A 13,965-nucleotide genomic window follows, 5' to 3' on the forward strand; every position below is an offset into this window, starting at 1 on the left:
TTTCTGCTAAACAGCAATATACGGGATTCGAGAGCTAATCTCCACGGCCGAGGGAGAAACGCGCGGCGAACGCGGGCCCGCATAGTTTTCTATCGAGCGGATTCGTTTCATCCGTTCGCCGATTTTACCGTTTACGGTTTGCACGCGTCGCTGCGGCGATCGGCGCAGCAAACGATCGCTGCTGCTGCTGCGCCCGTCGCGGAACGCCACGCGTCCATTTACGTTTTAACCCGCGAGAGCTAAATTATCATCCGCCGATTGGCTATTGTTTCGCAGCCGAGGTCGGGACAATCGTTTCACCTGGAATCCAACGCGCGGCGCGCGTCCCCGAGCCAGGCTCTGCAAGGCTGAATCTAACGAGCACCGAGCTCTCATCGGCTATCGATGATCCCGGTTCGCTCGTTAATCGCTCGATCGCCTGGCAGCCGATACGTCGCCACAATTCGAGGAAAAAAGAGCGCGATCCTCCGTTTTATGCCGCCAGGTGTATGCCGCGGCAATTTCATTCAAAGGTTGCCATCAACTCCGGCCATCCGATGGCTCCGTACGATTCGAAATCGCGCGAGTCCGACAGCCGGTGCGCCGCGCTCGAAATTCTAGCCGACGACTGGAAACGAGAACGAGGAAAACTTTTCCGGCGGAACCCGCTCGCCGCGGCCAGATAACAGAACGAGGAATGCAAATAACGCGATTGTTCGCGGCAACAATGAGCGAATCGGCGCGCACGCTTGCGCGGTCGTCCCCTCGCGCGCGCGCCGCGCTCGCCTCGAAACCGGTACTTTCTTTATCATCCCGGGAGGATAATTAAAACCGGCACCGTTTCTTTCCCAGCTTATCGCACGGTCATAACTAATTGGGATCCCATTAAACCAGTGTTTTTTTTATCCCGCGAGGTCAAGTTCGTATAGCCGACGAGACGCGCCTCGCGACGGTTCGTTTTTCTCTCGGCTGCTCGTTTCTCCGATCGCAGCCGGCGAGGAGAGGCGAACAAGGCGCCCCGGAAGCAGCAATTAGCCCACTAACCGACCGATCTCTCGGGACCCGGGGTCGGCCATTATTCCAATTCTTTCGAAGAAATATTTATTCGACGATCGTCCAGCTGCGAATACAAATAGTTGGAAAATTTAAAGAACCGAAGAAGGTCGATCTAGTATTTTTATCAAACTATTCTAATAATTATTATTATTATTCTTTATTAACCTCTTAGGCACGACGCGTCACTATAGTGGTTTTCGTGAACGTTTCGTGCTTTACTCAATTGTTTTATTAATTATTAAACCATTAAAGCGTGTATGTCAGGTTATGTCAGGTTATAATACACTAAGAAGAGAATATATGTAATTAATACTATATATAACTTTACTAAAAAATATTATATATTAAGAAAAATTTAATTATGAAAAATTTCACTCGCGTAAAGGCCCTTTTGAGGTTACATGGAGTTGATGTACATACTTCTAACTATAAAAGAAAGATAGGCGATTCTGTCCAGCACGGTGGAATTGATTTTAATTGCGATCAGAGATGGAAGGAAGTGTATCGCGGTGGCGGACGATCGAGACGATCGGTCACGCGTTTCCTCTACACGGAACAGGAACTCGATCCAAAGCCGGCGACAGCGAACGATCGACGCATAAATCGGACGCGGTCGAACAAACGAGGCGCGGAATCGAACGCGTTTACGTAACCGAAAAGCGTCGCGATTAGAGACCGGCGTCGTTATCTCGACGCCGACGTAAGAACGTGGCACGACGATGCACGGAAACAATGCCGAGTACGACGATACACCGTGGGTTTTGCGCAACGAGAGGAGAATTTTCGCGCGACGCTTGTTCGCCGTGTGGCACACTTCGGTGGCCCGCGTTTCGAATAATCCTGGAACCCCCCGGCTGCGTTAACCCGAGATCGAGGTAAACGATCCGCACAATCATGGGAAGCACCTATTATTCAACCTCTTCCCGTCGAATTCAATGCGCCGCTAATTTCCCTCCCATGGAAATACTTTTCACCGGCCAGACTTCCGAATGCCAGTCGAATCCCTCACTGTCGAAAGAAGGTCGCGAGAATTCGCAATGTACAGCGAACGATAAAAGTACCGTCGAGGCTTTATAAATAGTATAACTTTTCTGAAACTGGACCAAACTATGCGAACGTTTCAGAGATGTTAGAGGGATTCTATAGCTTATCATAATTGGAACGAAAATTATATATTATTTAAGCGAAAAGTAATCGCGTTGAAAGAGCGTGCAGGCCTTTTATTAACCGCTGTATACCGATCGCTGCGCAATCGTTTGGAACCGCTTAACTTTAATTCCAACCATTCTCTCCCGTGCCGCGAAAGTGGAACGTATCGAGCACCCGTACGTAGCCACAATAAAATGCTAAACGGTCGGTCCGAGGTAATCGTCGGGAGGCCACACCCTTGCCGCAACGTTTCCGTCCTTAATGAACGAAATTAACGAAACGAACGACGCCGATAAAAAGCCGAGGCGTTGGAAGCACGGGACAGCCGGCGCGCTGCAGGTGCAGCGGCCAAGCCGGGCGAGGATAATCGCGAGAGAAATCGGTGGACAACCGAATCGCGTGCGTGCAGCATACGTACATCGTAGGCCGGGATGTTCTCCTTGTCCCGAACGACGGGCGATCCGTTCCTGGACAAGTTCAGAGCCATGTTCCTCCGATTTTTTGGCGGAAACTATTATAGATACACGGTCACGGGACGTTGCATCTCCGTTCGACACCCTTTGGTTCCCTTCGGCTCCGTTCCGGTATTCGTTGGAGTCGGCGATCGTTCTCGTTTCACTTTCGCTCTCGAATCCCGAGCGGACCGGTCACGAAACGGCGATCGAGACCGCGCGTCTCGGTGTTCCGATGCAACCTGCGGCCGGCAGCAGCCTCCGATCGATCGAGAGATCGCGCGATATCATTCTCGATCGAAGACAAGGGCCGGGGAAAATAACGCGTCCGGCGGATCACTGCCGCTTCTTCATGGTCTTCTTTAAGGAATCCGCTGCGCGTGCATATCCCGCTGAGAAAGACGCGCTCGACATCGACGTCGCAAAATATCTGCCGGCTTCCTTCGATCGGTCCGACGTCGGGATCTATCGAGATCCAGATACGACTCTGACGCGCACTAGCACACTTTTTTTCCGGCTAACGACGAGCCGTCCGGATCCGCTCGTGAGCACCTGCGACTCGCGTAAAAACCGGCTCTCGGTTGCGTAATCCTCGCGCGGACGATCCAACGACGAAATCCCGGACGGAAATCGCGGCACGAAGGACTGCGACGGTGGACGTCCGACTCTGAACTGAGGTGTTCCACGTTCCACGGTCTGCTCGTCCATCCGACTATCGCGGACCTCCCACTCTGACAGCCGCGCGACTATAGCCGCTATAGCCGCTATATCCTACCTGCCAACGCGCCCCACGAGGAGCGCCCGACCTCCTCCGGCAGACCTCCGCCACCCTCTCCGATCCCCCCCATTCTCGATCTTACCCCCTCGATATTCCCCTTTTGTCCTTCCGGCGGACCGTTCCCGTCCCGGTCCTGATCCTCGGTCCCCGGCATCCTCTCGCGAGCGTATCCCGTCTATAATGTGCCATCGAACGCCGAGAAAAAGCGGCCGGCTTCTCGAACGTTCTTCTTGGACAGCGGCCGACCAATCACCTTTATTCTTCGGCATCGATCACTCGGGCCGTTTCGTGGCTCAGCCTCTTTAATTCGCTGCCACGACGCTGGAAATCCGATTTCGCTTGTCCGACAGGGAAACTATTTTTACGTGCTTCGCTCGACGAATGTGACCCGTTTCCTTTGATGCTTCGTACGAACGTTTTCCACGCGCGAGAATTTGGTTTTCTCTCGCGGCGTTCAACGCTCGCGTTTGTTTATGCCGGAATGGTAATACGTGTGGGCACTCTCCACTTGTCCTCCATCGTTAAGGTCGGCGAACACGAAATCTCCGCCCACGCGGGCGAGGCGCAGCCTTCACGGCCGGTGGCGAGCAATTGTCGAAACGATCTTGGAAGCCTCTTAACCGATTAACCCTTTGCACTGCGATCTCTTTCGCGGCTACGTCGACTCGCACTTCTTCGGCCTCGATCTTCTGTGTTGTTCTTTGCTGTAGAACTTTGCTGACAGAGGAGTCGAATTTACTGTCGATTTCGAGGGGATGAATAATATACTGTAGATGACACAAGGTGAGGAATTAGGTGGGCTGCTTCTTTCTCAAAGAAAGACTGCCTCGACTGCCCTTTCTCTTCGGCAAAAAGAGCCTCCTCCCCTCGATGAACCATCTCATCACCCAAACAGAGACCTCCTTATCTCGGAAACATAAACAGTGCGCCGCCTGACCGGCGACCATCTTAGGGATCGCTTACAATACGAATTTATAGTAGATTATTTATGAAATCTTTGTGAAGAGTGATCTCTTGTTACAGTGCAACGGGTCGAATACCTTTGAAAAGAACAAAGACCATTCGGCATTGAATTGTAAGACGATCCGCAAGATATCTTCGAAGACGAACGCGTCGCGATCACTGTAATCTCGGAGAATATCGTGCGGCGAAGGGTTTAACACTAAACGTACCAAGAGGGGTCAAATGACCCCTTTTGAAAATTTACTTTTCTAACATTTATTATTCTTACATTTATTGTTATTTCTGTCGGTCATTTGACTTTCTGTAAATTCTTATATCATCCGATCATTCAATATCCCACTTTCCGTTTTTCTCGTAGCTTATTTTTTGCCGACAAAAATTCTATGGTAAGATTAGGTATAGAAAAATGCCGGTACGTTTAGTGTTAACCAGGCAAGCCAGATTTCTCGCGTTGTTCTCGGAAGCATCGACGCGCCGATCACGATCGATCCAGATGGAAATCGCGTCGGCGTTGTTACGCGACCCGGCCGGCTCGTTCCCGCGAAATTCAACGGCGCCGAGCGACCCGGGGGCCGCGCAGGAAAGTAAAAGGCACCGAAAGCGAGATCGCGATCCCCGATTGAAACGGTCTAAGCAACCGGCGAAACCGGCGCACGCCCGAAACCGCTGAATATGCATGCCCGAAAAGTCGCCGCCGAGCCTACGAAAGCGAGTCTGAAATTTCTGGATCCGAACGCGGCCATTGTAATCGTGTAGGAAGCGCGGCGGGCAGCAGCAAGCGGCTCGTAAACTCCGCCTCCGACGACCGGCGAACGGCCGCTCGAGAAATGAACTTTCCTCGGCGGCTTATCGCACGATAATACGAGGATGAGACAACAGAGCGCGAAACGATTCGGTCAACAGTCTGTTTGTTGTTGGTTTAAGTACATTTGCCGAGGCTACGAGGAGAGATCACCGCGGAATTGGATCGAGATTGCGTGCTCCTCCACCGGCCAGAAGCGCGCGGACGCTTCGTTGATTAACGCTGAATTTACCGAGCACTAGGAACCGACCGACGTGTACCGTTTTATAATAGCGATACCACCGACGAGTTTTAACCCTTAATTAGGCGCATTAAGAAAATCACCCAATTAGGCGCATGGGTTCTTAAATAACCCCAAAAAAACATTGGGAAAGTGGTATCAAAAAGGAATAAAACTTAATGGATTTCTATAGTAATTAATAAAGTTCTTTAATATACTTTAAGAAGCAAATACTTACTGTGACCCTGTGGCCCTGACCCCGTGCGCCTAATTAAGGGTTAATTATCAATATTTTCGTGATATCCGGTGACATCTTACACCGAGCTTGCAACAGTCACGGTAATGCGAGATAAGAAGAGCCTCGGCAAACGAGCGCACGCGACGCGACACAGGCGCTTAAACTTTTAATTACTTAAACGACTCGAGAACAGGGTGTCTAAAACAGTAGGTAAAAGGTTCGATCGTTTCGAGACATCGGCCTGATAATTTTCGAAGTTGATCTCTCGAGAGCCGAAAGGAGCCGAAAGGATTGTCGCCCGGATTAAGCCTCTCGTTCCGCCTCGATTCCCGTTCCATCGCGCCGTTCCACAGATATCTGTGTACCTTCGCTATCTCGCCGCTATAAAACCGATATCGCGACTTTCCCCCGTCGCCGTCGACAATGTTTCGCCGAGCAGATTATTCTGTTTTAACAAGCAGCGGCGCAGACCCGGCTCCGCTAATCTCCGTTTAAAATGTGGGAGTCGCTGCCGCGCCGATAAAAATTTCGGCTCGCCATGCCGCACACGTCGCTGCCTGCGATTCTAAATTTGACGATCGACGATGCGGGCAAGGTGATGTAATTCGATTGCGTCGGTGGATCGAGCGAGTCCCGTCGGTATTTGCATGGGAGGACGGTGCTCGGCGTCGAACAACAATCATAAATACACAATTGACGCACTCTCGATCGCGCGTCATCGCTCCATCCCGATTGAAAAATAAGGACAGGCTGGAGTCGAAGATCCATCGTTTTTCCCGAACCGATCGAGCATAGTTTCGTCACAGTTGTCGATCGTCGTCGATCCTCCCACGCAGCGGGACTCGACTTGAAAATTGTGAGAAAAATTGAAGCGGCATGCTAGGAGGTCGCAACGCGCGCGGTTCTGCAAACCTTTTAGGCGTTATTGCGTCTAGACTCGATGGTTAATAAGGGGCGCGCCTTTGCTCGGCGGCGGCCCTTTCGCGGCCCTTCCCCCGATGTAACGCGGTTTTAATAGGGAACCGGGCCGGGCCGGGCCGGGCTTGCGCGTATCGCCCGCGTGGCGAGCCTTTTAACAGGATTGCTTCTGGTCACGCGACGACGAACTCCACGGTGTTTCATTCTCCATTCGACGAAAGCGCGATCCCGTGTTCGCGAGACGAACGATTCTCCTCCCCGTTTAACCCTCTTAGTGCCGGACGAAAAATTTTACGGTTGCCAAATTTTACGGTTGAACTAGGGTTTGGGAAAAGGGCTCATAAAAACCAAACGAAAAGCGATATTTACATAATTCAAAAAGCAGTGTATTAAGGACGAAATCGAGAACGAAACAGTGACGCCAATTTTTCTATATTCATTGGAAATCACATAAATAACAAAGGTATAAGTATAAAGCACTTTTCACCTGTGCAGCGCGGGCCGATATATCGGCTCTCCGGCACTAAAAGGGTTAAACTCGCTCGTCCGTTCAACGGGTTCGATCTTCGGCGAGCTCGAACGGTTCCCCAAATCGGTCTCCGCGAATCCGCCGCCCCGGCGGAATACATGATTAAGAGGCTCCAAGTCTCGGCGATGAATCTCGCGCTGGCAGCTAACAATTTCCGATCGCGGAAGCGGAAGACGGACGCGCGCGGCGATCGGCGCTCGAATGAATTATTTCGTTCGCCTCGGTTTTGGTCGCGCGAGAGCTCCGCAGCCGTGATTATTCTAACGTTCGGCCTCGTGTCCGAGCGGCACGGGAACACCGCTCCGTATCTCCTGTCCGTTACGCAACCCGCCGGCCGACACGAATTTATCCGCGGATTTTTCTGACGGAGACCGGAGAAACTGAGAGGCGAACGAGTTCCGTGTCGTTATTAGGAAAGAAAATGATTGGCAGTTAATACGGTCTCTCTCTCTCTCTGTGTGTGTGCAACTTGAAAAAATAGTATCATTTCAAGATCCTAATTCCCCTTTTGCTGATAATTTAATCTATTTTTATAATTTTACTATAATTTCCCCATCTATAATCACAACTCTTACAATTTATATTATATATTTCATTTTAAATTATAAATTTTCTAATATCAACCTATTAAAAAGTAATAATATTGAAATTCTATGAACAATTACTCCTATAATTATATTAATAATTATTGCAGTTCCTTCAGTGTCTGTGTGTGTTTGGCTATGTACGTGTTGGAATTTCAACGATGACTACAGATGAGAACAGACCCAGCAAACTGTTTTATGGTCCTTTATGAGGGTGAGCCGTTGGCGACGAAGGCCCACGGATTTTTAGTTCTAAAGCAGAAACCGGACCGTGAGGTTGCCACCTCGGATTACCGCTAACATTATATATTATTTCTCTGTAGTTCTGTTATATATCACTTATTCTACTGGATACGCGAATGTTCTGAAGTATTAAATTGAATTAAACATAAAGTGTGTACTAAAGTTTTAATTCAAAACCTTTCAACAGTACGTGTGTCTTAAAAGAGGCAACACCGAGAGAAACCGTCTCGATCCGGCGAGTCATGGAGAGCCGGCTTGGCCCCGGGGGCTACCGGGCCGATAAAACTCGATGCACTCCGCGGTGTCTGACGTCTGACCCCACCCAGAGAGGCTCGCCCCGACAACGCGGCATTAAATTACCGAATCGATTCGCGGGCAGATCAAAAAGATCGCGCGGCCGGCCTGGGAGTGTCCGAGGAGGAATCGCGCGGCGGCGTTGTCTGTCGTGTTACCGTTAGACAGAAAACAGGAAGTCGTTGCCCACCGACGGTCGCGTCCGATTATCCAGCCGTCTCTCTCCTCTTTCCTCTCTCTCCGCTGCAGATCTCGATAAAAAAAACTGCACGCGATTCCTTAGCAAATGACCAATCGGCCTAATTGCCCCGTCGTCGTAAAAAGATCTGGCGCAAACTGTACTTCGACCGATTCCATTTACCTGCCACGGTAATTATCATCCTAATTTTATTGTACTTTATTTCTACATACGTGTATCTATGACCTACAGTATTCGAACGCTTCAGAAAAAGTAGGAGAGGTAGGTTTCTTGGATCGTTGATTTCTTTGCTGCATTTCTTTGATGCATTAGATGCATTTAGAAGGAATTTCCGATTGGGTGTTCGCGATATCGACCGGAACTATATGTGTTAAAGTTAGTTAAGTGTCTGCGATTAGCGTTTTTCCTCGTAGTTTAGGATATCGTTGGAGTTTCGGTGGCGACGGCGTAAAAATGCGAGAGACCGGGAACGAGGAGACACGGTCGACGACAGTAGAGGAGAACGGGCGCCGGCCCTTTCCGCGAAAAAAGTAAAAGCGGAGAGGGTTGTCTGGCCGAAGTGTGTCGAACCCGGTCAACGACCCCCCGCGCGCCACCTGCGACCCGCGCACACCTGTTCTCCGCGACTCCCCGTTGCAAATGAATCTCGCCGAGGTCTCGGCCAGCCGGCCGCCGAATTCCCGACGAGTTTACAATTTTCCGGGCAACGCTCCCCGGCACCCCTCTCTCTCGACGGCACCATGGAAATCGATGCTAACCGAATCGCTGGGATCGAGAGGAGCTCCTTCGAGATGGATTAGCCGACGGTGTTCCCGAGCGTCGGCTAATAATGCAGCGACGTCGCTCCAACTTTCAATTATGCATTGATATCGAATCCTCCGGCGACCGACGATTCCCGTCGTCGATAGACCCGTGCTCGGCTCTTTTCGCCCATGGCGTTCGCCTCCCCGATTCCAACTTTAATCCCTGTAAAACCGGCGAACGTGGCGGAACCGCTGAATTTGCAATTTACCCGCCTAGAGAGTCGCAACTCCATTGCAAACAGTGCCACGTTCGTCTAACAGGGAGCGCGCGTTGTCATACTCTGCTAACGAGATTCTAGCGAATTGCCATAACGTCGCAGGCTATAGGACTTAGGACCCAATTCTTGCGTCGGTATTTCAGGACACGTGACGAGAGAGAGAAACCCCATACGGTGTCCGGCCTGACAGATACCTCGTCCGTGCTAACTTATGGACCCGGTAAGCTTATGGACTCTCCTATTTCTAAAGTCGACTGCCTTACCGACTTAGAAATGCAGGACTGATTAGAGCGTCCTCTTCCCATGGACGACAGTCGGCTCGGGAACTATTCGCCGAAGTGGTATCGGACTGTCTGTGCGCGCCTGTGTCCGTGGAAATGAATGGGACTTCCACCCCGATCGAGAACTGCATCTCCTCGCGATGCACCGTATTTTTTGCAGACACCTGTTCTCTCGGTGTGCACCACGTCCCCCCCTACCATCGTTCATCTTTCCTCGATCCTCCCTAAAGTTCGCACCCTCCTTTATAACATTCCTTGTTCGCCTCGTTGACCCTACTTTACGCATTTTTCTCCAAGCTCGTATCCCGTTATTGCTTCATTTTGTCTCCCCTTTTTCCCTTTCTCGAGCTACATCTTCCTTTATTACCTTTTAAAAGATTGATAAAGGGCGTAGGTGTCCGCCAATTTTTGGATCTTGTTCTAACGTTCCCGTTCGCGTTTGTCCAAATTTTTCAAAGAACGCAGAAAGTTATTTAACCCCTTCCACTACGATAACGAGTCAGACTCGTGACACAGATTTCACGCAAGGTCTACTAAATATGAACATTATTAACCCTTTTAGTGCCGGGCGAAATAGAGGTGCCTATGCGAAAAAAAACCGGCCGAATTTCCACAGTTTTACAAGGGTTCGGAAAAATGCTTGTAAAAACCAAACGAGAAACAATATTTACACGATTCAAAAAGCTGGTCGATTATTAAAATATCTTTTTTAATTATCTTGTAATGAAATTAGATCATTTATAACGCATTACAAATTTATTTTGAGATAGAATTCTCCCGCAATGCGAGTAGTAAACCGCTACAAGGCGCGAGCCGATATATCGGCTCCCGGCACTAAAAGGGTTAATTTCTTTTACGTCGAAATAAAGGTAAATTCTTCTCGTGTCAAAATCTAGAAATAGAAGTACACAAAGACAATAAAAGAAAGAATAATCGTCTGGTCCTATTATCGAAAATGTTGAGGACAAATAAGTGCTAATCAACGCGGTGCCAAAGGAATCGTAGCGCAAGGAGACGAATTTCCAAGCGATAGATTACACGGTGCGCGTCCGAGGCCAAGAGCATGATCTCAAAGGCATGTTTCGAAAAGCGGCAAAGGGAAGGCGCCGAGTCTCAAAGAGGTTGAGAAGGCGACGAAGCGCGCAGCAACCGTTGGAGGCTCGGAGCAGTTCGCGGATAAGTAACCCGATCCCTCGACGAGGAGAATCATCGGCGAGAGGGAAAGTGGAAGCGAGCAATGAATTTTCCGGAAAGCTTCGAAAGCGTCGCGGAATGCAGCCGGCTCGCGGTCCGCTTCGCCCGCACACTCGCCATGGCGCGGCGCGAGGCGTTTGTCGTGCAGAAACCGAGAGCGGATCGGGTCCTCGAAAAAAGAAAAAAAGGAATTTCGCGTGACGTCAATGCGGGGCTGGGGCCGTTGCCTCGTCGGAATCGGCGGCGACGCATAATGCGCATCCGGCGAGAGCCGCGGCCTATTGTCTTCCGATCCGATCCGCTCCGAAACGCGGCGCGTGCGTCCGCCTAATCGCTCGTCGCTTTCTACTCCCGAATGGACCCCGTCGATGTCGACGGAGAACAGATACGTATCGACGTCTGCTCCGAAAAGTTTTCCCTCGGCGATACGCGACACGGGAATGCCGATCCCGGTAAACTGCTGCGAGAAATGATTTAGGCCGCGATTGTCCGCGTATCTCCCCGGTCTCTTCCGGCATCGACTAATCTCCGACACATGCTCCGCGGGAAAAAAACGTTCCGAGAGAGAAAGAGAGAGAGAGAGAGAGAGAAACAGGAGCAGGCGGACACGCCACGCTCGGCCGAGAGACTGCTTTTCTCTTTCTGAAGTCCGATCGGGAGCCTTTCGCTGCTATCGGGACGTGCACGGTCGAAGTCTGAACACCTGTCCGGAGAAAAACCTGCCCGCGTGGTTTTTCCGCTGCGAGGTAATTAATCGGAACGGAAAGCTCGGAGCGAGACATCGAACCGACCCACACCGAAATTGGTTTACGAAGCGTGCCCGGCCACTTTCCGCATATTCGGCACGCTTCTAATTAAGAGAATAAATCATTATAGGCTTACTCACCCTGTCCTGGATCCTGACGTTCTCCTGTCCCCGCTTCAGGCTCGGAGCCCGCAGGACCTTGCTCGTGACTGGTGGTTCCATCATGATGATAGGACTCTGCTCTCTCGTCAGGATTTCATCCCTGATGGAGACTCTGCTCTCTCACTTCATCTTCTGGAAAAAGAAACGAGCGACACGGTCAGATCGAAGTCGACGACGACGCCGGTGAAAGTCGATCGGATGTATCTCGGGTTTAAGTCGAATCGTTAGAAGCTAGCTGGACACACACAGGGGAAACGGGGAATTCGGTGCAAAGGTGACTGCGCAAAGGAGACCTTGAATCGGCGAGAACGAAACCGAGTCGAAGCGGACAAAGAGCGTGCCAACCGGCCGGAGTACAGGAGTACAGGGGACAACGACCGTGAAGCAATCTGGATTAAAAAGAAAAAGGGAAACGGTGTCACCACCATCCTCGACTCGATTGGCAATAAATAGCGGGTCGTTGGGCGAAAGTAAGAGTAAAGGTGCGCGCGTGTGCGAGAGCGGTCGCTCTCGCTCGCGATCGTGGGAGATCGAGACCTACGCGAATTCCAGCTCCTCGAGAGCGCTCGAAGACCGGCGCACAGCTGGTGGTTGCGAACGCGAGGAATGGATAACGGTATGCACGCGGAGTTAACGGAAGATAATGCGCGAACAGGTACAGGCACAGGCACACGCGGGCACAGGTACGAGGGAGCTTATAGCTCGCCGAGAGGATTCCTCGAATGTCGACCCCGCCTCTCTCGATTTCCCTTGCCAACGCCTCCGAGCATTGCAGCTGGGGGACCGATGGGGACCAACGGGAACCACGGGGGAACCAAGGGGACCGAGGGGGCCGGGACAAGAATATCGCGGCTCGAATCGAACCGGTGCAGCCTCCAGGGCTCGTGACATTCTTATCGGGCTTACGTCAACGACCAACAGCCCTTGCCTTGCCACGCTATCGGGGCTACCGATTTTCTAAGCCGAGCCCTCGTCTATCCGCGTTCCACGCTCGAATTCACCGAATCCGTCGCAATAAATACCGCAGCCATATTCGTCGCTCACATTTCTCCCTAAACCCATCATAATCCCTATTAATTCCGCACCGACCGTAAACGCCGATATTTTTATGGAAAGGATCCATTCTAAATCAATTCGAAACTCTCTCGTTTATAAACAGACGAACGAATATTTTTCTAAACGAACTAAGCATCGACTCGTTCAAAAATCTACATAAAAGAAGGGCGAGCGGAAATGCAATCGTGTCCGAAGATATCATCTTCGTTCGACCGCGCCGCAGATGCATTTTGAAAGCGAGGCGACCCCGCTTCTACAACTATCATTCGTTCTTTTTGTCCGTTCCCTCGGACGAGTTTACTTTCGAAGTCCGGCGAACAAGACGGATCGCTCTCCCGATCAATTAAAATGTTGGTACAGCGGGGAGCAGGCCTCGCGACCGGAAATCCGGTCGATCTTAACCGAGAGAAGCTAGGAGTTTGGAATTCGTAATGGGTTCGGGGAAAGGTGTGTGTGTTCCGGCCGGGCGCGCGACACACCGTCGACCGTGAACCACGAGAAAAGTTTCGCGCTTAGGCGACTGCGAGAAGGGACACGGATACGGCTTCCACCCGGCGGCAGAGAGCAGTTTAGCATGACACGAAAATCGATAGAGCAAGATATTAACCTCCCCGTTTCTTATAGCCCTGTCAGCGGGCTAATGGTCGCCGGACTGCCGCGCGCCGTCCAGAGGTGATCGCCGAGATAGAATCGGGGAGAGATCGACCGGACGACAAACTTTGTCCCGCCGAATCTACCGGGTGGCGATCGACTAAACACCAAACAGATGTATCTCTAAATTCTGCGCGATGAGAATTGCCAGCGAGACTGAACATTCTGAAGATCCATCGGGACAATGGACGGACGTCTGAATTTTATTCCAGTAACATAATTATCCCATTGAATTCCTTTCAGTCGAACATTTTATAGCAATAAAAATTATTCGGTACTCACTGCACATGATTTACTTATTCGAGGAAAATATTATTCGCAAAAATCGCCGCCCACGTAAATTTATACAGCTATACCATATATTATATTCCATACCATATATATGTAAGGAAAATATATTTTCCTAAATTGAATTTACCACGCTCACAAGAGCGTGGATAAAGTAGAAACC

General features: G+C 50.7%; 1 protein-coding gene across 4 annotated transcripts in view; it reads right to left on the minus strand.

Annotated features, from left to right (window-relative positions):
* Nucleotides 1-13,965, minus strand: part of Wdr62 (WD repeat domain 62) — a 93,237-nt gene that overhangs the window by 40,373 nt on the left and 38,899 nt on the right. For 3 of the 4 annotated variants that reach the window (XM_078195065.1, XM_078195064.1, XM_078195061.1), the window contains exon 2: nucleotides 11,787-11,939. In XM_078195065.1, the coding sequence (XP_078051191.1) occupies nucleotides 11,787-11,870 (84 nt within the window). In that variant the 5' untranslated portion in view covers nucleotides 11,871-11,939. Of the gene's footprint in view, nucleotides 1-2,602; nucleotides 3,297-11,786; nucleotides 11,940-13,965 lie in introns of those variants that run through there. The other variant, XM_078195062.1, reaches the window with a different exon arrangement.

Source organism: Augochlora pura, chromosome 11, assembly GCF_028453695.1.
Source record: "Augochlora pura isolate Apur16 chromosome 11, APUR_v2.2.1, whole genome shotgun sequence".
In the NCBI taxonomy this organism is placed as follows: Eukaryota; Metazoa; Arthropoda; class Insecta; order Hymenoptera; family Halictidae; genus Augochlora; species Augochlora pura.